Raw genomic sequence first — 26393 nt, forward strand, 5'->3', positions numbered from 1 at the left:
GGTTCGCTCGTGCGCTGATGCTTCAGCGTTAACGGTTTATTTTAGCTTCTGTATTTTCCCCCACTCCCTTTACGTTTCTCCGCCACAGACTTTTTTGTTTTTATTCGGGAGTATGAGCTAGCCTTCCCGTCAGCTGAGTTTGGATATTAGTGTCCGTTTCCCCCCCTCCCGCTTCTTCGCTCTCTTCACTGTATCTGATGCCTCTTGTTTCCTCCAGTAACCCATGTCTATGTGCATCCCGCCTCCCTGCGCTCTCAATATATGGTGCAAGTCAAAATGTCCAAATCGCCCGTAGACCCTCTGTCTGCCGTGGAAACCGGCTCCCAGTCGCACTATTTCCAGGTAAATCCGCTCACTTTACTCCCATTTCTCTCGCATCTAACTCTGTCTTCACCGAGAAAAGAGGAAAATGGGTAATTAGTGTGTCAGATGCTACTTGTTGTTCAATCTGAGGCGTCGCGTTTTGGCAGCGAGCTACTTTTTTCCGTTTTCCCTTTTTTTCACCTCCGCCTTTTCAGAAACTGCAGATTGATGCTTGAGCCGGTGAACGGTCATGTATCCTCATATTATGGCTATTAAACACAGATACACAGTTTAACACCTCCTTGGGTGTCGATGCATTTGCTGTTTTGATCTCAACTCGCAGATCAGGCCTTTGCATTGATGCTTTATTATTTATTTCAGTGCATTTTTACCCTCCGTGCTACGCTTCATCCACTCCAGTGCAGGGAAACCAGCACACACCAGTAACATTATGGGACTTTCATGCAGGATATTGGTGCAAATGTGCAGGCCGTGACTCTGGACTCACCTGTAGCCTGAATCTGAAAGGCTTTCTCCTCAGTTTGATGGGGCTCTCTGCATTAATCAAACCACCATGTGAAGCCGAATAAAGGCAGCCCTGAAATATGTGTGATTCTGGCAGAGTTACTGCTTGCTTTGGTGCAAAGCAGCTATTTTGCACTTAATGACCATACATTTTGTCTTTTGCAGTCCTTAAAAGCCAGCAGTAGATTTATTTTTTGTATGAATAATACAAATCTACAAAATAATTAGTAACTAAAGCACTGAAATAATTATAGTCAGCCTTGCTGCCAGTATTACTGCTAGAGAGTTGTTGCATCCCGTTATCTATCGCCATCCATCTACCCATTCCCCTTTTTATCTCTTCACCCGTGTGCATCTCTTTCTTCCTCACAGCTGCCCCGGAAGTTGCCTAAGCGCAAGAGCCGCTTCAAACGCTCAGATGGCAGCACATCCTCCGACACTACGTCCAGCTTCATCAAACGACAGGTAAAAGCTCCTTTTGTGCCTGGATTGTCTCACTGCAGGCCCATTATTGCACACTGATTGTTAGTGGGTGGAAAAAGGTGTAGGTTCTGTGGAAAATATAGGTCATGGTGTGCTCTAAATGTTGGAATAAAGCTATAAGGTGCTTGAAATTTGTCATCAGAGCCAATGTCTCTGAAGTGTCTGGTTGGCAGTAACGCAACTCTTGCATATTTTTTTTTTTAGGTATAGGCTGTTCTTGCTGTTGGTGGAGGTGGGGATGGGGGTGTTAAAATACCTGCATGATTCTCTACTTATTTTGTTCGCATCAGTGTGACAGTTTCTGCTCTGCATCTTCAGCCACAGCGCTTTTCCCTCAGTTGCAGAGGTTGCTTTGCCCAGTAGAGGGTAGCAAAGTGCTTGACAAAAGAAAAGAAAAAAGAAAAAGGTTCAACCAAAATCCCAACACAGCACAGTATTTTTTTAATTAATGTTTTCAGGTCAGACAAGTGTGGAAGACTCCGATGGAGTTTTAGTGTTATTTAAGAAAAAAGGTATCTGTAATTGGAAACAAAAGGATTCTCCATGTGATGTTGCTGCATAGCTATTTTGAATGGATTGTAGAAATGGGCAAGGGGTGGGAAAGATTTTCTCAGATGATCATATTGACTTTAAGTTGAAAGACTATATATTGAACAGCTGAACTGGAACATGAATTATTTTAAACTGTGTTAATCTGATAGATGGTGTTCCAGAAACCGAGAAATTAGTTAAAAAATAAATAAATTTTAAAAAAAAAATGTGTCTTTGCGTGTCAATACGATGTACTGACATGAATATATATGTATACTGATGACATGAAATTTGTTTTACTTACTACTTTAAATTTTAATATTTTACTTTAGAAAAATAAACTTGTTACAGTTTGTGAACAAATCATCTGAAATATGAAGTCATTGTGATGTATTGGGTTATTTAGCGTAATAGATCACTTGAGATCGTTGCCACTCAGCAAAACTATCAAATTTGGCAGATATGAGAAAACCAGATGTTTAGCTTGTATCTGCAATGTGCTGGAGTTAATCATAGAAAAGTGTTTTTGCAAAAAAAAAAAAAAAAAAAAAAAAAAAAAAAGGTGGAGCACCCTCTTTTGAAATCAAATTAAAAAGCTTCTTACAGCAAAGTTGAATATCGTTAAGGTGCTCTGTTGTTCGGTTTTGTGGAACATTGAGGGTTGGAATCACATGGACCATGTGTCGGCTCCTCCCATGTATTTTCAAGTTAGTTGTCATGTGCCGTTTTGGAATTTGGTTTTAAGATGCATTAACAGAAACAAAAAACCCAATTCCAGAAATGTTGGGATGCTATCTGCAATATAAATGACACAGAATGCAATCATTTGCAAAACTCATAAAACCCACATTTATTTACAATAAACGAAGTGTAACGAAACAAATCAAATGTGTAAAACTGAGAAAATGTAGCATTTTGAGAAAAAACAAAAAACAAAAACACTAGCTCGCTTTGAAATTGGTGACAGCGAGACCTGTCAAAGTTGGGACAGGGCCATGTTTACCACAGCATCCCCTCTTCTTTTAACTGTCTGTAAAGATCTTGGAACGGAGAAGTCCAGTTGTTGGACCTTTGGGAGGGAAGTGTTGACCCATTTTTGTCTGATAGAGGATCCTAGCTGCTCAACCATACTGGTTTATCGTTATTGTATTCTTTGGTTCATGATGTGCTAAATGCTTTAAGCATCGTCTTGCTGAGTCTTTAAAAAAAAAAAAAAAAAAAATTCTGGATGATAGCATATGATTTAAAAACAAACAAAGCAAACACAAATAATAAATTAAATTCAAATTTTGATTTATTACAGCCAAACAGTTTTCCACTGTGTTTCAGTCCTTTTTAAGCTTTTTAAGCCATTTTTGCATCTCTGTATGATCACACTTTAACTTGTATTTGTAGATAGTATAGAGAACTGTGTTCAAACAGCGATTTCTGGAAGTGTTCAGGACTGAATATCACAGGGTCTCAGTATTGATTTTCAGCGATGTCCCTTGCACACAGAGATTTCTCCAAAAATCTGTTACTTTTGATATTATAGATTATGATATACTCAAAGTCTTGGAAATTTTACATTGAAGAACATGTTTCACTTTTTTTTTTTTTTGCATATTGGTGAAACTCTGCCTCTCTAACATACTTTTTATACCCAGTCATATTACTGATGTATTTGTGGTTAAACCTGATACAAAATGTTTCTCCAGCCATTTCTTTTAGTACCATTTACTTAACATTTTGCTGCCTCCACTCCAATGTTTTTAAGACATGTTGCTGCAATTAAATTCAAAAGGAGCTAATGATTTTTCTTAAAATATTTCCGTTTTCTATCTTCAATCGTGAATAAGGATTTATGAGAGTTGCAAATCATTGTATTCTGTTTTTGTATACATTTACATGGCATTCCACCATTTTTGGAATTGGGGCTTTATTGGGACTTTAGGTAACCACTTCCCATTTTTGAAATACGAGGATTTACAGTTTATCATCTGCTACTTCTCCCAACTTTCCTTATCTGGGACAGGAGTGGAGCAAGTATTCTGAGTTATTATTTTAGGAGAAGTAGAAATACTCTGTTAACAGTAAAAGCCATGTGCTCATAATCTTATTTACTGTGAACATAAATATATCAGTAGCAGCACACTTAAAATACCAAAGGCAAGTTCTTGCGCTTCACAATAATTCACCTTAGTGCACTTTGCCTAATACACCCATAGATATATTTATTATCAGTGATGGTTGTTTGTAGATTATATTTCAATTTAACTGCCATTCCCGACGTCCCCTCCCTAAAGAATAAAAATAAACCATCACAACCAACAACCAACGCACCCTTATCAGAAATATTGCAAAGACAGAAAAAATCCTGAATAAAAATTTGAGTGTGAATTTTGAAAGATGGTCTCAATAGAGCCAAACAGCAGCTAAAACAGGAAACGTATGAGCCAGCCATGCCTTTGCACTCATGCAGCAGAGATAGAGGTACACAGCAGTTTCACTAGTGTTGCAGCTTATCTAAAACTTGTTAGTAAAGATGTAAGAAAGTGTACTTATTTTGCCAGCTTACCACATCCATTGTCGTGGTCCAACTCATAAGTTGTGACAAATAGGAGGACAGTTTCAAAAGTGCACAACTGTATTAATTAAAACAGATCGGCACCATACTTGGCAATATGAGGTGTGTTAGTCAGTATTATCAGTGTGTCAGCAGTGGGATGAGTGTTTGAATGATGAGTGGAAGGTGTTGTTTAGTATAAACTCCGAGCTAACAGGGCTAAAGCAGACCAAATAAGAAGCAAATGTTGTAAATGCTTCAGGGAGACCAGCCAGGTGCTCCCACTTACACTGATTAACTCCACCTACAAGGGACCTTTACAAGGGAAACGTAGCAGGCCTGGAAAAAGTCAGGTAAACTGAGGTAAATTAAACAAATAGATAAAAAGGCTCTTTAAACATTATTGTTTATTAAGTTTTTAACAGTTTATTTTATTAGATTTGAATGGCAACTTTTTACTTTAGGTTTTTCTGTCCTGATGAAGATTAAAGTTACTTGTCTCTTTATGATTTTGTCAATTACAATTTTCTTTTGAAAACTATAATTGACAGCCTTTACAAAAAAAAAATCAGTTCAAAATGTAATTTTAATAACAAAATATATTATTAAACTTTACAAATTTCCGCCTACCCCCAGTACACTAAGTTAACTAATTGAAAATAAAGACCTTTGCTTCTTGGAAAGAGGCATAAATAATTAACTGAAGATAAGACGATATACATTCACCTTTATCTGACATATTTTACTTTACCAAACAAAAGAAGGTGCAACATATTTCTTTAACAAAGCAATTGTCAGGCGCTTACATTGTTTTCATTACATCATTTTGCTTGTCTCTATAATTTTCCTCATTACTGCTTTGATCCTGTGACTGCTCATACCGAGGCTGCTGCACTTTTAGAACAGATGTATTAAAAACATTTTTCACACATTGTGTTACATTTTCACACAGTTGCTGCATTTTTGTTGTTGTTTGTTTGTTTTTGCGCCTGGATCTGAGCTCTGGGTAGCTTAAGCTTCAGCTACTTTCCCCTTTGTTAGCTTCTTTAAATGTCCATGCTCGGCTGGGTGAAGGTGATTTCAGTGTAGAAATGTTTTTGTGGCGGTTCCGCCACAGTTTACTGTGACTGTGAGTGTGCAAGTGATTATTTGCTCACACCACTGTGCATAGACAAAAATGTTTGTGTCATATGTGAGACTCAGAACATTGAAAATCAGACTATTCTGATTCCTGGCTGATCAATTTTTACTCTGACTCCGTGCACTTTGAGAAAACATTTAACAAAAATAACCTTGAAAAGTCAGTTGGTCAGATAATCTCTCAAAGTAAAGCTGAAGCTATTACACTAATAATAAGCAGTAGTATCCTTAACCGATTGAGTTAGTTTTAATCAAAGGTGCCAAATTTTAGCATTTTAAACCCTTTGTGTTGTATTACGTTATAGCAACTTCCATCACTTTAGGGTTTTCTGCACTGTTTTGTGAGTGTTTTATAGACCAGATGACACCAGACACCCTTATATCCACAGTCTTGTTCTTTTGGTCACTACCCACAGCCCACAGATGTAGATGACTGTACAAACTTTTGTTACCAGTGAATCGACAGCTTCGCCTTCACCCACAGCTCGTTTACTATCTTTTATGATACAAATAAGCAGCATCTTCTTAATTTGAGAGACTAGAAGCAGCAAAAATTTGGTAAAGTAGCGAAGCAGTTCATTATCCACTTCTTCATTAATCTCCACATTACATTTACTTAGAGGGTTTTAAGGGGTAAAGGCATCATGTTCCTTTCTTATAGGTGTGAATAATCTGCAAGCATAAAGGTCTGTAAAATAAATAAATAAAATACCTCGATTTCATTTACAGAACAGGAATGAGGAACAGTGTAACTGAGAGGCGTGAGAAAAAGAAGAAGATGAAGGGGGGGGGGGAAAGGGCTGAGCAGACATCTTCTTCAGAAGGGGACATTAGTTATCCAGATCGCGAGGCTTAATGACAATCTCCAGATTTCCAGAGAATATTGCACGGTTTAAAATATTCATGACTCTCATTTTGAAGGCCTCGGGCGATGTGATGTGTGGGTTCAGTGTTCACACGAGCACCTTTTTGGTTTCTTTTCAATCATTACCTTCTCCCTGCACGCACAACAGGCACCCCGCCTCCTCCTGCTCCCATTGCTGATATGACAAAGTGTTTTATGCAGAAGGAGTAAAATTCACAAACAGAGCAGATAGTTTCTTGTCTGTGATAGGGGTGGGGTGTCTATGTAGGAGCAGTGGAGTATGACTCATTTCTGCAGCAGGATACAATAAGCAGTATGGATGTATGTGTTATATGTAGGACGCGAGGCTTTGAGACCAGAGGAGAAATCTTCAGGGAGTGCATGATAATAACAGCAGTTTCTTCAGTTTCTCCTCCGATGAATTGGACTGTAATGGAAATGAGTAAGAATGTGATGTAAATTTAAAGAGGCGGTTTGATCAGGTGACGCAAAAGCTGCACTCGTTGTTGTGTTGTGATGTGATGAGGTAAGAATAGAAAAAGGTGTTGCCGGTGTCTGCTCCAGTGCAGGTTGTAGTGAGGTAAGGTGATGGGACATAGTGCGGTCTGTCTGCACGCAGCATGTAGTTTATAGAGAGGGAGGGACTGGCAGCATCACCATCACCACATCAACTGAGTAAGTACAAAGACTTATAATACAGTTAGATTCTTCTTCTTCTATTGATTTCCTAACATCTCTAAAGGATCATGTTGTAGCCGCTTCACCTGTCTCTCTTTTGCTTTGTCTTCCTCTTTCATGCTCGTTGTTTCGCTCATCCGTTCACCTGTTTGACTTTATGATTGCCTCAGCTGCTCTTCACACCTCTTCTGAGTTTTGCAGTTTGACATGCAGTATGCCTGATCTTGCCTTCCATATTGATGTAACCACAGACTGATTTATTGCAGTGTGTTTCAGAGAGCTCTGTAGCTCGTGGAACTCGCTGACGTTGAATTACGACCGCACAGCTAATCGAACACTTTTTGAAATTAGATATTTGGTTGCTGGATATCCTGATTGCTGGAGTTTTTGCTCAGAATATTTGCAAAGAGGGAAAGGGTTTTCAGCATGCTGAATAATGTATTTTGCTGCTGCTCTGGATAATCTGCTACCTATGGTTTAATAAAACCATAGAAATTTGCATTAGCATGCTGTCCCTGCATTTTATTTCTCTCATAAAAGAAGGAGTCTCTGTATGTATTTGATCTATACACTTTGAAAATCATTTGGATTTTTGGATTTTCTGTTAAACTCAATGTAGACACGAAACGTAGAATCATGACCTTTTCAGCCTCAGAAGGCTCCTTTTAGGCATCGTCTTGGTTAAAGTTTTGTCTGTTTTCTGTGTCTTATACCTGCCATTAGGGCTGGGCTATATCATACCGTTCACGTTGGGCAACGATAGGAAAATGAAATATCGCGATAGAATATGGGTAAAATGCACATGCGTAGTGCCTTTGTTTACATACGCACATGGCAGCGACGCAGAATGAGAAGAGCGAAAGTGGATCGTTAAATGAAACGGATGAACCAGAATTGGTTTGTAAAAATGCTGCAACTTCAGTGGTGTGGCACTGGTTTAGCTTTCATCCGTCAGATACACAACAAAGCACTATTTTTGGTAGCACATGCTAGTGGGCCGTCGTTATTACCGTGTTTTTTGGAAAATACGGCACACTTAAAATCAATCCTTTGATTTTTCTGAAAATCGACAGTGCCCCTTATAATCCCGTGTGCCTTATGTATGAATTCTGGTTGTGTTTACTGACCTCGAAACGATTTTATGTGGTACACGGTCGCTCGAAAATCTGTCAAATGTTTCAGTACGACTTTGCTAAGCTATATAATTTTAATGCACTTCAAAAAAGCTGCTTGTTTAAGTGAAAATACGTTGATGTTTTTTTTTTTTTTTTTGCACTAATGAATTAAGGAGTTGTAAAGTATTTTGTCTAGTGTCAATTATATCGTCAGTTATATCGTTATCGCAGATTTTCAAATGTATATCGTGATAAATATTTTTGGTCATATCGCCCTGCTCTACCTGCCATATGATGGTATTTTTCTCTTTCAATTCAAGACCCTCAATATGTACTTCTGTTGAGAGCATTTAACCGTCATCCCACAGCTTCCTTTGCTAATGTGTTTATATTGGCCTAACCATAGCTCTGTAGCTAGCGACGAAGTAGGATATCATTATACAAAGAGTCCAACCAAAATTACCCTCTAAATGTGACTGGTGTTTAGTTTAAGGTTTTTGTTTACGTCTAAAGCAGTGTGATATTTTTTTACTTTCTTAATATCCCAAAAAAAAAGTTGAGGTTTGGGTGTGAAATTTATGGTTTTCAGGGTTTTTATCGGTTTTTACCGTTATTTTCTTTTATCGTTTTTATCTTTAACATGGTTTCCATGGGTCTTTTCCCGTGTGTTATGAATAAATCTTCTTTTTTGGGGGGTACCAGTACTGGTTTTTATTTTGTTGTATTTATCCGCAACACCTTAAAGGCTGGTCCATGAAAATTTTGTCAGACATAAACCGGTCCATGGGGGCCACTGCTGTAGAATATTATATCTTTAATCTGACGAGTTAAAAGCTTAAAGTGTTACTTAAAAATAAAATCTAAATGAAAAACTACATTTTATTTGTCAATTCCAAATAAATACATAGAGATTCATTCAAAATGAAATCTAAATCTGCTAAAACTATTAAATAAAACCTCTTAATTTGTATAGATTCGAACTGGTTTAAATTGTTTGGAAACAAAAACATAAATAAGACAAAAAACAAACAAAGCATTCTGTTTAAATATTCTTAGTATAAATGTAAGAAACGCTAAAATGTAAACAAAGGAGAACATTTAAAAAACTCATATTCACTCGACTGTGGTTGGCTTATGCTCCAAAGCAAAAAATAAATGGAAAAAAAATTACAGCCCAGGGAGTGCAGTACAGTCGCAGTGAGGTGGGCAGCGAGATTCATACACGGATCGGATGAAATCTGATGCAGTAGAGAAGTGTGACACTCTCTACACTCAGTGTGTTTATGGCCAGGGAGTTAGTAACAAGGGTCAGTTACATTAATCAGCTGCTAAAGTTCTGTGTTTTTGACTGTACTTACTGACATCAGGTGTTACCATAACACAGGCGCTTGCATTTGTGATACATCTGTGTCTCTTCGTTTTTGTCATAAGGCATGTTACGGGAGAAAGAGTCTTGTAAAGTCTTGCATTGTGCAGGTAAATTGTCAGCTGTGCAGGGATGGCACTGCTTGATTTTCTGTTGTTGTGCTGGTGTATACAGCTGTGGTAGCCCACGCCTCCTAGACTCCTCAGTCTAACCTGATGTGGCTCCAACTCTGTTCCAGCCACCTGATTGATTTGGCACAGTACTATTCTCATTATCATTGGCCTTTTGTGTTGTCCTTCAAAACACAGACGTTCTATAGACTTTAATTATGTCTCATATCACGGAAAACCTATTTCGCATTAACTATCTTTATCACTTTATTGCCCAGTCCTTCAGTCAGAACACGGTGTATCATCTTTAGATTCCAGCTAGCTAGATTAAACTCATACGTCCTGTTTTTGTCAAGTTAAACTTTACAGTAACACCTGAAACAGCTACACTCATCATTTTATTAGAGCTGAAAGAATTTGGACCATTCTTAAGCCTCATTGGTGCCTCAGTGTTTGTTTGCTTTTGGGAACAGAAGGAGCATTTGGAGCCCTGAAATGGCTAATGATGTCAGAGTTAACAAGTGAGGCGTTTAGGGAGAACTGTTAAACTGTAAATCTCAGCCTGGGGAAAACACTGGAGTTACAATGTGACACAGTTCTAAAAAACATGTTTGGCACCATGTACGACTTGATCTTGACATTGAAATTAAGTTTTAATTTGATTATTTAGCAGCTTCTTCGGTTTGCATTAGCCCTGGTCCTAGGGCTCACTTGAGATTTTATGTTTAATAGTGGCCTTGCAAAAAACGCAAAAACACACAGACATTCTTAAATTGCACAGTTTCTTTTTAAGGAGGAAAGTTATGTATGTGCGTGCATGACAGCTTTCAGGACCAACTGCCATCACATGAGATGTTTAGAGAATATCTAAAGTATTGATTAACAAATTCTGTTCACTTAACATCACTTTAAATATGTGCAGGGCATCATTTTATGCATGATATGAACACTGAAGAACAGCAGTTTACACAGTAGCACAACAGTCTGTTAACAGCTGTCACTATATTCAAGAACAGGAAGGACAGATGGAGGATAAAGAAAAGAGACCAGAGAAGCTTCAAAATGAGTTGTGATCAAAATAGAGGTTGTGTCTGCTTTTTGTAGTTTTTCAGGTGAGGCAAAGATATCGTGTTAGTCAAGGCCAACAGATTCTTTTTTAAAACATAACAGGCACAATGTCATTTTTGTTAACAGAGGCAAAATGAGATAATTTTAAATTTTTTGTGTGGTTTCGCTTTATTTTTGCTTAATTTTTTAAATAATAATGGAATTAAATTTTTTTTAAGTATTGTATACACTCCTGACAGAAGTATGAGCCAACGTGTAAAAGCCCACTTGTGCAGTAATAATACCACTATGGCATACTGTGAAATACTATTGTCAGCAAAACAGAGGGCAGGTATCCATTGTTTTTTGCTGTGTTAGCCACATGGCAGCAGGGATGGATGCCAGCCTGCTGATTGCCAGGATTTACTCAACAGCTATTGGATGGATTTTTCCCAGACTTTAAGAGGATGACGAGACACTATTATACATTTAATGAGATCAAACTTTCAGTTTGTCCAATACTAATTACAGAGTCACTTCAAAACTAAAGACCTTCACATCAGTCTCAGCTGGAGCTTGTGTTTACTGGTCTTTGTTTTCAATGGTAAGGTCATGTGAGTTTCCCAAGGTTTTGCTGCCTGTAAACCTTAAACTTCATGTAGCGACTGGATTTTCACATTGAAATCAAATTTGGGAGAACAAGTAAACAAGTGATAAATTATGTCAATGAAGGTGAAAAAGGGTAAAATATAAAATTTTAATAGGGTTAATACAGTCAATAACTTTACATCTGATTTTTGGAGGTACTTGCGTAAAATATACACCCAATTTTTGTATTAATGGCAGCTCAAATTACTACACATAATATTAAAGACTCACATCATAGGGACGAACCCACATGTAATTTAATCCAAAGAAAGCTTCTGCTTTGTTACCACAACACATGTACACATGATGTCTAATATCAGATTAACTGAGTTTATGCCACCTTCTCGTATTTAGCAGCTCAAAAGCCACATTTTTCTTCTAATAAGATTTATCAACATCATAAATCAATAATCAGTTGTTCCTTGTTGTTAATGGGGTTGTGCTTCTGTAAAGTTACTCTACCATGGCTAAGAAATTCATTAGTCTTGAGCCAGTAGTAAAGACATCTCTACATGTCTTATCAGAAGGAGGGGGGAAAAGAACAGAACAGTATAAGTGAAATCCGCCTAATCAAATTAGTGTGGAAATCCTCTGTTGTTCGGTCCCTAGCCTGTAGGATGACTTGGCCCTCTGAGGACTCGACTAGTTAGATGACACACTTCCCTGTTGGCCCCTCCCTGTGGAGTTGGGGCCATCAGTGTTGCAGTGTGTGAAGAATAATCACAGAAGCAGAGTAGGAAGGAACAGAGTTAAATTTAGTCTGCAGACAGGGACATTAGCAGCAAAAAAACAGAAACAAAAAACAAGACATCCTTAGAAAACACAATAAGGATGTTCTTATATTGTTACACTCTGCAATGCAGCCAAGCTTCACCTAAAAGACGTTGGTGGTAAAGCTGCTCTTTGGAGAATTTAACAGTTGGTAAGTTAGTGAGTGTGCAGCACAGGTGCATGCTCCCCTGTCTAAACGTTATTAACGAAAAGCTCTCTGTGTTCTAACATCATTAAAAGGCACTCTGACATAACACCTTTCCTCTGCGCCCACCACCATATTTATTCCGCTTTTATGTCTGTGTGTGTTTGTGAGCATTCCCAGTGAAGACAGGGATCGTTGTTAGAGTGAGAAAATTCACATTCATGTCTTTATCAGACTCTAGCGCCGTCCTGCTAATCAGCCAGGTATGCAATTCTCTCCGGTATCTGTGTGCGTCTGTCTCATGTGGTCACGGTCCCTCCCTCCACCACCACCACCTCCACCTCCCTCTGTTTCCCATCTTTTCGTGTATCTGCAGTAAGGAAAGATATGTAGGTCTCATTCCAGTCCTTCACAGCATTTTACTCTGTCCTAATCTCATCTTTCCCGTTAGATAGCCTGTCTTTATCGTTGCATAAAACCTCTCGCATCTCCATCACTCACTCGTAAACATCCTCTTTTCAGTATGTCTTGTCAACAGTATTCACCCCCCCTTCCCCCCCCCTCTCTCTCTCGCTGTCTGTTTCTACCCGTTCTTTCTCACCCTCCTTTTTTCTGACGGTGCTGCTCTCTGGCACTGGTGCAGTGTTGCCTTGCAGAGCTTCTGAGTGCTAGAAATCAGATCTAGTTATCTAACAGACACCACCACACCAAAAAAAGAAACGGGGAGAGGTGTTCGCTTGCAGTGGTACTGTAGATGATGATTTATTTTGGATTGCATGCATGCGTTTTGAAGTGCAGAGAAAGCAAAGGTGCTGGCTGGTTCTTTTTTTGTTTGTTTTGTTTTGTTTTGTGGAGGGGGGGGGGGGGTATGTCTGGACACTTTGTGTATGTGTGTGTGTCTATATTATGTGCCTGTACTTCTTTTTGTTTTGCTGTTGCTAATTGGTCCTCCAGAGGATCTGTTTGTATATGTGGGCAAGATGGATGATCGGGACTGAATCGCTGCACTCTGGAGGAGAGGAAAACCAAAGTGAACTGTATTTCTGCTGTTTTTTAGTTTCTCAACATTTTGTTTTATTTACAACAATATGGTTGATCATGTCATTTAGAGAGGTTTACCTGAGCATTTTCATGACCACCACCACAGATTTTTCTTTCTCTCCTGCCAGAACCCCCTTTGTATTTTGTCTCCTCTGACTTGGTTTTCTTTTTGCTGACAGATTCAGGACTGAGTTCCTTAAGAGAAGCCAAATATAAGAGAACTCACACGCTCACAGGGACACGCAGTAACCAAACTATTACTGTGGAAGTCCATTTGTACATTGTATACAAACTGCAATTGTTATTATTACTATTGATTGAATCTGTGGGGCTATTTTGAAAAGCCTTTTTTTCCATTAACAGTTCAGAACCATAATATTAACTTTACTCCCACATGAGATCAAGAAAAACCAGAAAACGTCACACTTGAGGTACTGGAATCTGATTAAAATGTTTACCTAAATATTTCCCTGTTCATTTTTAGTTGATTGACTAATTAATTAATTGACTAATGGTTGCAGCTATTTTAAGAAAATTAGAGTTTTTTGTGAATAAAAGAAGGACCTATGAAGCTATTTTCACTATTTTACTTATTGTGTAAAATAGCTCTTTGTTTGCTTTATCCCTCGCCCTCAGCATGACATGCTAGCCATCCTTGGTATGTGTCCTACAATGAAAAATGATAACCAGCATATATTTTGCTAATGAGGAGATGTCCTTGGAGAATAAACAGGGGAATAAATGATGTATATATGCTGCACTGTGGGGGATGATGGACTGGATTGGGGCCAAGCAGGAGAGAAGAGGAAGCTCTTGCCTCCTTTGTGCTATATTTGGCCTCTCAGAAGATGGCTGGTGTGGGAGAGCAACGCATTGTTTTGTAGATGCACACACATGAATGTGTTCATGAGTACAGGCACATATTTGCATGCACACCTGCACTCAAACAAACGCTAAAAGGGAGAAGCAGATGAAAGAAAAAACAAACAGTAATACAGCCTAAGTAATGTTAACATGACTGGATGATCTTCATGTGACTCACTGAGTTATTAAACACTGTGCCACTAATATCATGTCACTCTTTCCCGACAGGGGTCAGCTGATTCGTACACCAGTAGACCATCTGATTCAGACCTGTCAGCAGAGGAGGACCGCGAGGCGTATCGGCGTGAAGCCGAGCGCCAGGCACAACAGCAGCTCGACAGAGCTAAGGTACACCATACAGTCATTATCGTAGCTACACATTGCTGTGTTTAGACTGTTTATGAACGAAAATATCTAAGAAACATTTGGCTCTATCTCTCCAGTTGAATTTTGAAGTAGAAGAGTCTAGGTTGTAGGTAAAAGTCAGCAAAAGAGATGTTAATGTCGGTGCTTTTACAAAGAAATCTGAAAATCTAATCATTTTTCATCATTTGTGCTGTTTGATACCGCTAAATTAGCGTTAAATTATCAAACTTTGTTCATCACTATGAGAAAGAGGCAGGAAGTCATTTGTTATGTCTATGGAAGCATCACTATTAATTTTAAACATATCTTTCCTAACTCTGTAACCAAGAGTATATTTTTAATGAGTTGATATTAATTGGTAAAAAATAAGCAACAACAGGCCCAAGATAACTAATGGATTTGTCAAATGTATTTGCACTAGTCTAAGTACCTTTGTCTTTTACAGTTGTGCTAGTTTACTTTTCAGAGGACAGTTGGAGCAAAATAATATTATTTGAGTTGACTATGACACATTATGCTACTGTAACCATATTAAAAGCTTTCCAACAAGTTTTTGCACCAGCTTCTACCTGATACTTTTCTGACTGAATATAATAAGTGAGCAAACAAGCAGGGTGTTGACATAACTTTAAAAAAATTGTTATTAGAAAGACGGGTTGTTGGTAAAGGAGGCATCTAAACTGCTAACGCTTTGCTGTTAGTGCTTCTGCTAGCTGCTGCTGTTGTGCGGTGAAGTAAACAGAACAATATGAAAGGTGACATCATGTGACATCATGTGCACAATCACTGTCACTGATGTCTGAGTTAGGATCTGACCATTATCCAATGTAAATGTTGTATTGGTGCGTTCCTATTTGAGCCACATATTTGGCATATTACCACCCGGTCACATCCTTTGATAATCTGCTAGTCTGGTCACCATCTTTTGTGCTGTGTGATTGGTTGCTGATTCAATCAAAGGAAGTCTGTTTTCAAGTAACAAGGAGTTGATCTATTGCACTCTGTTCTTGTCCTCGAGTCTCACATGTTTGCAGAGCATTTGGATCACTGACAAGTCTTCTTCATGTTCTTATTTGTTGACACCACAGTCCAAACCTGTAGCGTTTGCAGTAAAGACGAATGTGAGTTACTGTGGAGCTCTGGATGAGGACTGTCCAGTCCAAGGAGCTGCAGTCAACTTCGATGCCAAAGACTTCCTGCACATCAAAGAAGTGAGATTATCTGTTTTGAATAATACTAGTACTACTACTACTAATAATAATGATAATAATATGCCCTTTCATTATATTAAAACAAGACACATGCTGTATGTAAACCAGTGCTACTTTTGAACTGAATTTAACAGAAGTACAATAATGACTGGTGGATCGGCCGGCTAGTAAAAGAAGGAGCAGACATCACCTTCATCCCCAGCCCTCTACGACTGGAGGCAATGCGACTGAAACAGGAGCAGAAACAGAGGTCGGCTATTTCATTTCATCTCAGGTGATCTATTTCCACAAAACAGCTTCGGTAATTCAATGTGTCTTTGCTGCTGCTTCTGCAGGAAAACAGGAGGTAACTCCTCAAGTTTAGGAGACATGGTGACAGGGAGCTGGAGGACGACGCCGCCATCTGCAGGTGAATGTAAGTACAGCAAACCTTCTTCTGGTCCTGAAACAAAAAGCAGCTTCTGCTGTCTTTTATCAGTTTCTGTCACTGATTGCTATTTTCTTGTTTTCACAAGCTAAACAGAAGCAAAAACAGGTAGGTTCTGGTACTTTATGATGATGTAGAATTTGCTTATAATTCATGCTTCTTTTTTTTAAATTTTTCACTCTAAACAACACAGAGTTTGTAGAAGATAATACTGAATTCCCTAAAGTAAGAGAGGCCATGGAAAATAAACAAAAATAGGTTATACAATTAGAAACTACAAGCAGGCTTGGTGTAACAGATTGTGAGTATAGGAGGTTGCTTAATTGTTTTTTTATGGAGTTAATATTAAAATAATCACTGCAGTAGTACACTGGAAGCACCTGATCTTAAAATGAGTGATTTTAGCAAAACCTTTAAATATTTTACAACTAACCAATCCCTTTTCTGTCACCTGTCTCATTGTCAGGTTAGTTGATTAACTAATACCAGTAATTATTGTTATGTAATATTATAAAACCAAAATGCATTTAAATAACTTCAGGTCTTAATACTGGTTTTTCGGTCATTGTTTGATTGAATATGAGGGTAAAAAACAACAACCAAACCCAACTCCCATCATTTCTCACCCCTGTTTTCGCTGTTCTTTATCCCCTTTCCTGTCCTCCTCTATTTCTGGTAGGAACATGTCCCTCCCTATGATGTGGTGCCCTCTATGAGGCCGGTGGTTCTCGTGGGACCATCGCTGAAGGGCTATGAGGTCAGCTTCTCCCCATTTCACCTCCAGCAGACAGAACGACTGCTTTCCTCTGCACTATTTGCACTGCTGCGTTCGTTATTAGCTCATGTGAATTTGTCCTTTGAAAGTTATTGGAAAATATTCAAATATTAAATGATGACTTTTTTGCTATTTAGTCTACACACATAATGAGAAAATGACACTGTGATTTTGCATTTATGAAAGTCCTCAGACCCTGAATTTATACTTTGTTAAGGGCCATTTGACAGCCATTACAGTTTTTGGAAATTTGGACGATTATGCAGTCTGTAATTAACACTACTTACTACTTTTAGGAAATTAGGATCAAGAATTTCATCAAAGCTGGACTATTGATACAGTTGCATGTTTATGTCTCTTTTTTACTCATAAGTTATTTTTCAGTAGACAGTTTCATCCGTTTGCACAAGTAATTGTTTTCATGACTCCTGTACTCAAGCTTTTGTCTTTTATGAAGTAACTGTACTTTGACTCAAGTGGACTTTTTGGGTTTCTGCCATGTGATTGGCTAATTAGACATTTAGCGAACAGTCTAACAAGTGTACCTAGTACGCTTTACTGTAGTAACCCAAACATTTTATGTTTTGTTTATTTATTTGAACTGTTTTGGTAATTTTCAGAATTTTACTTTTTAGTTACTTATAAATCTTTGACTTCACTAAAACCACTTTGCAGGATTCAGATCTTAAAATAATCTTTATTTATGTTAAACTGGGCCTTGGTGCTAAGTACATTTTATCCACTCCCTGAAAGAAGCTGTTTTACCTCCTGCCATCCTCCCTTCAAAATAGCATTCTTCTGATTGGCTGATTAGCAGGTGGAGGGGTGGATCCACTTTCACTGATATCGTACCAAGCCAAGAATAGAAAAAAATGTCCAGAGTCAAGTGTTAAGAGCAGTCTGAAGCATAACATTTTGGTTTATTTGATTTGACCATGTTTAGTACTAACATGAACAACTCTAGCAGCATACATTTGAAAAACAATAAGAGGAAGCAGGATGTCTTAGCCTTTTAATTATAATGTGTTTGTAATTAATTGTTTTTCTTATGTTCCCAAAGGTGACAGATATGATGCAGAAAGCTCTCTTTGACTTCCTGAAACACAGATTTGAGGGAAGGTCAGTAAAATGGGGAGATTATATAATAAATCAAGTAGTTGGTGAAAGCCAGGCCTTTATTTCAGTGAAAGAGTTTCAGTGTATATTTACCTGCATTTTGCAACTTGTCCACAGAATTTCAATCACCCGTGTAACTGCCGACCTGTCCTTAGCCAAGAGATCTGTCCTTAACAAAAGACCCATAATGGAGAGATCCAACACTCGCTCGAGCTTAGGTAAGCTATGCTGATGCCAGTATGAAAGTTCCACAAGTTTCTTTTTTCTTTCTTTTTTTGAAGGGAAGCAACTTTTTTTTTCTTCCGTGTATTTATTGAGTTTTAAACTTTACACTGACACCATCATTAAACAAAACAAAACCAACATAACAGAATAAAACAAAACAGACAAAACAAACAACCCGGCTCAAGAATACAAATAAATAAATAGAGAATCCACAGTGACACACATTCCAGTATCATCCGGTGCCATTGAGTCTTAGATGGGGCCGTGTCCGTGATCCAGTTCAAAAGTACACATTTCCTTGCACAGAATGTTAACAGTGCATAGAGCTGCTTTCCAAACTTCCCCTTGATTTTGACGTTTGCTACTCCAAGTAGCATGCACAATGGAGTGCATTCAGAGTCAGTGGTGAAGATCTTATCCAGTTCACACTTAATGACAAACCAAAATTGTTGTATTTTGAGGTTGGCCACCTCTATTTTACATTTAGGGAAGGGAATCAACTTTGATAATGTAATGTATCTTGTCTGTGCAGCTGAGGTTCAGAGTGAGATTGAAAGGATATTTGAACTCGCCAAAACCCTGCAACTGGTTGTTCTGGACGCAGACACCATCAACCATCCCGCACAGCTCGCCAAAACCTCCCTTGCACCCATCATTGTCTATGTTAAAGTTTCCTCACCAAAGGTACACCTTGCTCATGAACATTAGATTAAGGCAGTCTTATCTTTCTTGGTTTCTTACACCATCTGTTTCTTTTTCTCAGGTGCTCCAGAGGCTGATCAAATCCAGGGGGAAGTCTCAGAGCAAGCACCTGAATGTGCAGATGATGGCTGCAGACAAACTTTCTCAGTGCCCCCCTGTGAGTGCTACAGTTTGTAATAAGTCCATACAGTTTGGACATTTTACATGATCATGTAAAATGATTTTTCAAAAAGTATATTAAAATATTTAGTATCAAAAAAATCATCTGAATTAAAGGCTTGAGCAGTGTGTGGCATGGTTAACTGTTAGTATCTACAGGGGGATTAAAATACGAATGAAAAATAAAGGTGTAGTTTTAGCAAAACAGCTGGTTAAGCTTGTTGCACTCAGACATTCTCATAGATGCTAATCTCAAAGTGCTCCTGAGCTTGCGCCTGTTCAACTTGCCTGTTTTATTAGACCAGGCATGGTCAGAGCTGCCTTGTCATTGCTTTCCTTTCTAATGTATTGAAGTTATTAAAAATGTTTTCACGTGCCATCTCCTCTACATCTCAGAAGTTGGCCAAGGTGATTAGCAAGAGAAAACTCCTCTGAAGCTATAATGCTATCACTGAAGCCCGTTCATTTGCTAATGCTAGCTGTGTTTCCACACAAAGCGCAGGTCATAACTGATCTTGAAGCAGTGAAAGCAGACCAGCGGCAGCTTGCCTCGCACTCTGCTCTCCCCTTAGATTACCATCAAAGACCAGAGGTTTATCCGCAGTGCCCATGCGCAAACCACCAGAAAAAAAACTGCTGGCCTCTCAGCTTGCCTAGCAGCAGTTATTGTTAGCAGGAAACAGATACCCCCTCAGAGAAGGAGACGACTACACTTTGCTATGTCATGAAATAAGCACAGCTTTCAGCGACAATAGCCAACTACCTAACACAAGATGGCAGTAATGTACAGACTGGGTGCGCATTAATTGACAGGCAAGGTGCTTTATGACAGCACTGTCTGAGATGAAAGGAGAGAGATCGCTATAGTTTGGAATGTTTCAATGTATTTTACTTTATTTCTAGATTTAATAATGCAAGCACTGCTTGTCCTAACAGAATGCCACTGAGTTACAGTCTAATTTTTCATGTTGTACATTCGTAGGATATGTTTGATGTCATTTTGGATGAGAACCAGTTGGAAGATGCTTGTGAGCATTTGGCTGAATACTTGGAGGTTTACTGGCGTGCCACTCACCTCCCAGGAAACACCCCTCTTAATCCACTATTGGAGCAGAGCCTCATGACCCCGCCTTCTGCCATCTCTAGCCTACAGGTAAGTTTGTCTCTGAGTGTGTACATAAATCAGGAGAGCGTAAAAATACGCTTTTAAAATAATGTAAGACTTTTGACAACGAGCCTTGTTTTTTGAACACATTGTATGTTGTCACTGTCTTTGCCAGCTCTTCCCATCTCAGGCTTCACTCCTGTGTTTTGTTTAATTGTCTCCAGTTGTCTTGTCTGTCCTCTCACTCATCCATGCTTAACATCTTTGCAGTTTTCTGAAACACAGGAATTAATTGAATGATCGCGTACAAACTGGGGTGAGTAGTAGGGTTTATATAATATGTATATATATTTGCACCTCTCTTGCGCACCTCCGACACCCGAACACGACCCTGCGGCTGAGACAGTGAATGAAAAGCATTTTATTCATTCAACTCTCAGAAAAGATTAGACCTGGTGTGTTTTTGTTTTTCTGCTGTTGTTTGTCTTTAATTTACTGCATCCTGCCTCTTTTCCTTTACTTGGATGGTTTCAGGTGAATCACTGCTCCACAAGCTTTATTCACAAAGTAGCTAAGCTCTGTCTCCATTTTAATACTACAATTGAAATATATTGGTTTTGTTAAATCTAACTTTCCCTATTGTGTTCAGTTTCCAAGCATGCTTTGTGAATGCTGTCCCCGCTCACTGTGGCACATGAAGCTACCTGAATGATGCTAATTAAAGCGAGTGATGGGTGCTTAAACGATGCTTTCACCTGAACTAAATGCAAATTTACACACAAAAAATGAGTCCACAGCATCGGCAAAATAACTTTTTACCTCCAAGAGGAACTTCCTGAACATCCATTCAGCCGTTTCACATGCATTTTTTTGTTCAGTGTCTGTTGTATTAATCTATACACACACCGACAAAACAAAGGACTTTGAAGATAACAACACTGCTGCACTTCTGCATGCCACTTATGAACACTATCACCCTTTTATGTCGCTCAGCTCTGTGTTATTTCTGCAGTTTACTTACCTGCGGTTTATGACACTGACTGCAGGTTGATTAAAGAACAAATAATCCCAGTTTTCTATACCTTGATATTTTAGAAAATGCCACAATATCTCTGAGGTTATACATCACATTTGCTATTTCTTGCAATTTTAGTAAAAATAGGAGTTTTTTGGTCATTATATAGGCTTTTTTTTAATGTTACCTACAGTTGTGGTCAGAGGTTTACATACACTCATCATGAGCATGAATGTCAGGGTCATTTTGGCTTCTTTCTCCAGGGTGGAATCGTTGCACAGCAAACATTTTAATAATTCGAGCAGTGCCAAGTAGGTGCACAAGTTTGAATTTATTTTGAATTTTCTCTAATTCACACAGGGACAGAAGTATATATACAGGCTCAAACATATACATACACTGGCAGCATCATGTTCTGGGGCTGTTTTCTTGTCAGCGGTACTGGTGCATTACACAAAGTGGATGGAAAAATGAAGAAGAAGACTACATGCAAATTCTTCACCTTTACCTCAGATCAACACACAGCTGGACAGTTGAAACATGAAGATAATTGGGTGATCAAACAGGACAACGATCACAAACACACATCAAAAATGGTTTTGGACTGGATAAAGCTAACATTAAGCGTCTGGAATACATTTTGAAACCTTGTGGAATATGTTTAAAAGTCGGGTCTGTGCCAGAAAACCAAAAAAATTTATGAACTCTTCCAATTCTGCCAGGAAGAGTGGTCAAATGTCCAGGCAAGAATTATGGCAGAAGGTTGTTGATGACAATCAAAAGCATGAGGTCGAGGTGAATCTTGCTAAGGAACATTTAACCAAATATGTGTAATATGTATATATTTGAGCCTGTGTGGATTACAGGAAAAACTGGATAAATTAAAATTTGTGCACCCATTCATTTTTTTCATTAAAGATGTATGCTGTACAATTATTCCACTGTGGAAAAATAACAGTTCAAAGAAATCATTAGCATTAGCAGAAATGAAAGCCCTATATTACCATGACATTCATGTCGATTATAAGTGCAATGCAAACTTCTGACCACAACTGTAGTTCTGCAGCTCTGTGTCACGGAATTAAGCTTTTGGGTTACGGTAGCTTACTTTACATTGGAATATCCATCCATTCATCCATTTTCTTTACCATTTATCCAATTCAGGGTGGTGTGGGGCTGGAGTTACATAAGAAAATATAGCACCACAAGCAGTAGAGGATGTACTTACATCTTTTATCAATTGATATCAATAGTTTGTGTTGTTGTCTTACTCTTACTTACTGTTAATGCAATTCCGATGTAGAAGAGAGATTACAGAGCCCACAGTCCTCAGGCCATATAAAGAATCATAAAAGTAGCATTGAATTGCAGGAGTGTCCAAGATATGTACAAGGAATTGTAAGTGGCCCGCCAAATGGTCCAATGTGGCCTACTAGGTAGCTTTTCAAATTGTAAAAACTGCAGACATGCACGGCATTATTTTTGTGACTTTTCTCTGTATTTTGTATCAGGAAGTATTGCAGTGTTAAGAGTGATCGCATTATAACTTTTTATGTGAGCAAGAGGTCTGAATCGTCATCAGTTTTGCAGCAGTTTTACTGACAAAGATATCACATATATATTTCACTTAAGTTCTTTTGTTTTGTTTTTGTTGGGTTTTTTTGCAATGACCATCTGAATGTGATGAAATTGCACTTCTTTTTCTTAAGACAGCTGAGGCTTTTTCCTATCTGATTGTAAGGGATTGTTAGTGAAGATTGAACCTTTTCAAACACTAACACAAAGATACAAAGATGATACATTGTTTCATTGGTCATTATTCAGTAGTTTTACTAACCAAGATCAAGTAAAACTGGGCACGGCTCTTCAGCAAAAATAAAAGTGACACCTTTTGCCCTTTATACTCGTTTAATACTCGACACCTGTTTAAACAGAACAAAGACTGTGGTCTAAACTGTACCTAAACTCCTACAGTAGGTGTCACTTTGTGTTCAGTAAGAAGCTTTTTTAAAGGCACACGTGGGTATGTGAGGAATGATTTGAGTCTGCCATATTCTATTGGTCTCTGAGGGTAATGCTAACTTTATGCTGTTCATGGAAAAGAAAAGAAACAATTTTGTATGAATCATTTTAAAGTCTTAATTTAAATCTACTAAAAATAAACATAAAAACTGACCACTTAGAACGACGGTTGGGCATTGATCTGATCACACTGTGATCAGAGACTTGGAGAGCTCAATGTCTTCTGTAGGCTCAAAATAGTTACTTCAGTGGGAAATAATGAGAAAGAAACCAGAATTTTCCTTTCAGACAGACTCCCACAATTCCTTCAAAGTCCTTATTGATGTAGTGTTTGCCTTATTTTGTGTTTTTCCTTCGAGATGATATCCTGAGTCCAAGCTTTGATGTGACTCTGCCTTTATTTGTATTTTTTTCCTGCATGACCACTTGAATCATCCAGAACAAGAACCAGCCGCAGCCTTGTGAGACAGCAGGCTTGGAGGGTGATGAGGAAGAGGAGGCCGGCGAGGAGGCCCACTCCCCCCTGGAGCAGGACAGTCTTATGCCATCTGACGAAGCCAGCGACTCGCTTTCTCGTGGCCGGAGGGGGAGCCCCTGTCACAGGGGGGGTGAGGAGGATGAAGAGGAGGAAGAGGAAGAAGAGGAGGAGGAAGATGAGGAGGATGAATACGCCTCTCCCTGCCACGCTCGCACATATAGGGACATGTACCCCTCTCACCGCGGCCATACGGGCGGTGCCCACAGTGCCAACGGGCACGAGTCACAAGACAGGCTGCTCCAGCGCGAAGCTCAGCAAGGTCACAACCAGAGGAACCGCCAGCGCAGCCGCCCCTGGCCCCGAGACACCTACTGAGACAAGGGGCCCCTTCCAGCCTCCAGCTCCCCCCCCCCAAGCCCTCCACCCACCGCACAGGCCCAAACTAGCAACATAGAGATGAAATTTGTTCCCAGATTCGCCAAACTTTAGTGCCAATTGGAAACAAACACAAACAGATGCCCAGTTTATCGACCAATCACAATCTTCCAGGGGGCCTACTCACCTCTGAAAGGGAAAAGTTTCAGGCTACCAGCTGTACGCAAACTCAAACTTTAGCTGCTTTGCCTAAGGTTTCTCTATTGTAGGATGTCTCATATACTGGCCTTAAAATTCCTAAGACTTTTAACGATCTTTACTATTGCATGTATAATTTTAAGACTATTTGCACATTAACGTCAGAACAGGAAGTGAATGACCTTTATGGATAAACTAACGTAGGAATGTCTACCGCTGAATCAGTTATGGGAAATAGTAATGCATTTGATTCCAATGTATATACTGAATGGGCACTGCTACTTTATTTGTTTGATTTTGTTTATATGGACTTGTTTGTTGCCATCCATGTGTTCGGTGAACGGAGATTTTTGGAGAGACATTGTACAGTCTCTAAACAGTTAAAACGTCATCGATATGAAGCTGCAGTACAGCGTCAGCGTCACCTACAGTGCAGTACGTTCTGGGCATCGCTCGTCTTTGCTGTTGCACAATCACTCTCTTAAGAAAAAAAAATCTTTGAATGGGCACAGAGAATGTAAACACAACCATGAAAGGGAATGTTTTAAATCTTTTAAAGGATGAATTCCTTGCCAAAAAAACAAACAAAAACAAAAAAAACACACGCTTGTTTACATCCACTCATACACATATTTCAAGCACATGCTGCACAGCTGCAGCTCCTCTTCAAATCCAGGCTTCAGAGAATGTAAGCTTGCATGCCTTTTGCACCTCCAGCACCACTTGGTCGCACAACCTATCGCCCCGTAAATTCGATTGTAGCACGTTATTGATTGTAGCATCCACAGTTTCTAAACTGATCTCACTCCCCTTACATCCACCTCACTCTCCTCGGATATTTTTTGTGTGTCGAACATTGTTTGCGTACTGCAGTTTTACAGCTGGTTTTTACAAAGGCGGATCCTCAGGTGTATGTCCTACAACACTCATCGCGCTCAGCTCCATGTAACGACCGTGTCGTGCTCCCCGAGGACTTGTAGCACTCGTGACACGTCATTCTGTTCCTGCGCCATTTCTAGTCCGTGAGCCGACGACGAGGTGGACGCGATGCTGATAAGCGGCGGCCCAACTCTGTTCCTTACACAGGGTGGATTGTTGTCACGGCCGGCTGATAGGAAACCCTGGTTTACTGCTTCCATGTGTCACAGGTATCTCTATCTAGTGTTCTGTATATTTTAAAGAGAAAAAAAAAATCAGCATGATTGAAAAAAAAATTAAGAAAAAAAATCTATGCAAGTGTTGCATGAAATCTGATTGTTTCTTTTGAAGTATTTTAGTAATGCATCGATTCTGACTCTCCTCGTCGTCTTGTAGTGATAGTCTTGTCTTTGGGGCTACTCACTCCTCGCACCACCAACAACACGATTACTAAAAAGATCTGTTTATTTCTTCACACACCTTTAACACTGAGGACATTCTTCCACAGTAAAGTCACTCACTGGGGGAAAAAAACAAAACAAAACAAAAAACCCGTCCCAGATCAGGCCTTTGATTTTGTTAATTTGTGATCTAATGAGTGGATTATCTAAGCCCTGCATGTCTTAGTTCAACAATTAGCTCCTTTCGTTATATTTTGGCAGAGTATGTTTTTCAATGCGGACCAATTTAGCAACTGATAAAACAGTTGAAGGTTTTTCGATTTATGAAGCACAATTTTTACAAGAGTTATACTTCAGTTTCCTCTGTCTTATTCTGTATGCAATACAAAGCCTAACATTGAAAAACTTTAAACGCCTTAGACCATCTGGACTTCCTCTTTTGTGTGAGTAGAGAAAAAAAATTGCACTACTTTTTTTTTGGGATGGTTGCTTTGTAATGCAATAACTGCACTAAATATAACCATATATCCACCAGACTACCACAGCGTGCTAGCGTGACCTGACACGCCTCTTCCCTCTATTTATCAAAAGAGACAGCAAATGAAAAAGTGAGACATTTCCTGCCTGATGCTGTATAGAATGCTTTCTATTTGAAAATAGATTTACAATGTTAAGTAAAATATGAATTAAACTAAATAAACATGACATTTTATGTACTTTTAA

The 26393-nt window shown here is 38.9% G+C and overlaps 1 protein-coding gene across 4 annotated transcripts; it reads left to right on the top strand.

Annotated features, from left to right (window-relative positions):
- On the top strand, positions 1–26393 carry LOC146684678 (voltage-dependent L-type calcium channel subunit beta-4-like). 4 transcript variants are annotated; one of them, XM_085443030.1, is made up of 15 exons: positions 1–342; positions 1201–1293; positions 14406–14525; positions 15632–15754; positions 15889–16004; positions 16090–16169; positions 16270–16289; positions 16861–16938; positions 18017–18075; positions 18190–18290; positions 18830–18981; positions 19061–19156; positions 20141–20311; positions 20534–20579; positions 23740–23801. In XM_085443030.1, exons 1-14 carry the CDS (start codon positions 262–264, stop codon positions 20561–20563), a joined length of 1320 nt encoding a protein of 439 aa, XP_085299156.1. In that variant the 5' UTR covers positions 1–261; the 3' UTR covers positions 20564–20579; positions 23740–23801. The 4 variants fall into 4 exon arrangements, with proteins under 4 accessions (XP_085299156.1, XP_085299154.1, XP_085299157.1 ...); XM_085443028.1 differs by lacking the exon at positions 20534–20579 and having other exon boundaries at positions 23740–26393; XM_085443031.1 differs by lacking the exons at positions 1–342; positions 1201–1293 and adding an exon at positions 12470–12535.

Source organism: Copadichromis virginalis, linkage group LG20, assembly GCF_057382275.1.
Source record: "Copadichromis virginalis isolate Kocher_CV1m ecotype Utaka linkage group LG20, C_Virginalis_male_GT1.1, whole genome shotgun sequence".
NCBI classification, from domain to species: domain Eukaryota; kingdom Metazoa; phylum Chordata; class Actinopteri; order Cichliformes; family Cichlidae; genus Copadichromis; species Copadichromis virginalis.

What these genes read in the sequence shown, in the direction of transcription:
- LOC146684678 (XM_085443028.1), top strand. Translation starts at nt 262, where the DNA reads ATGGTGCAAGTCAAAATGTCCAAATCGCCCGTAGACCCTCTGTCTGCC. An exon ending in CCCAGTCGCACTATTTCCAG is followed by an intron (nt 343 to 1,200) that starts GTAAATCCGCTC and finishes TCTTCCTCACAG; the next exon opens with CTGCCCCGGAAGTTGCCTAA. An exon ending in ACTTCCTGCACATCAAAGAA is followed by an intron (nt 15,755 to 15,888) that starts GTGAGATTATCT and finishes TGAATTTAACAG; the next exon opens with AAGTACAATAATGACTGGTG.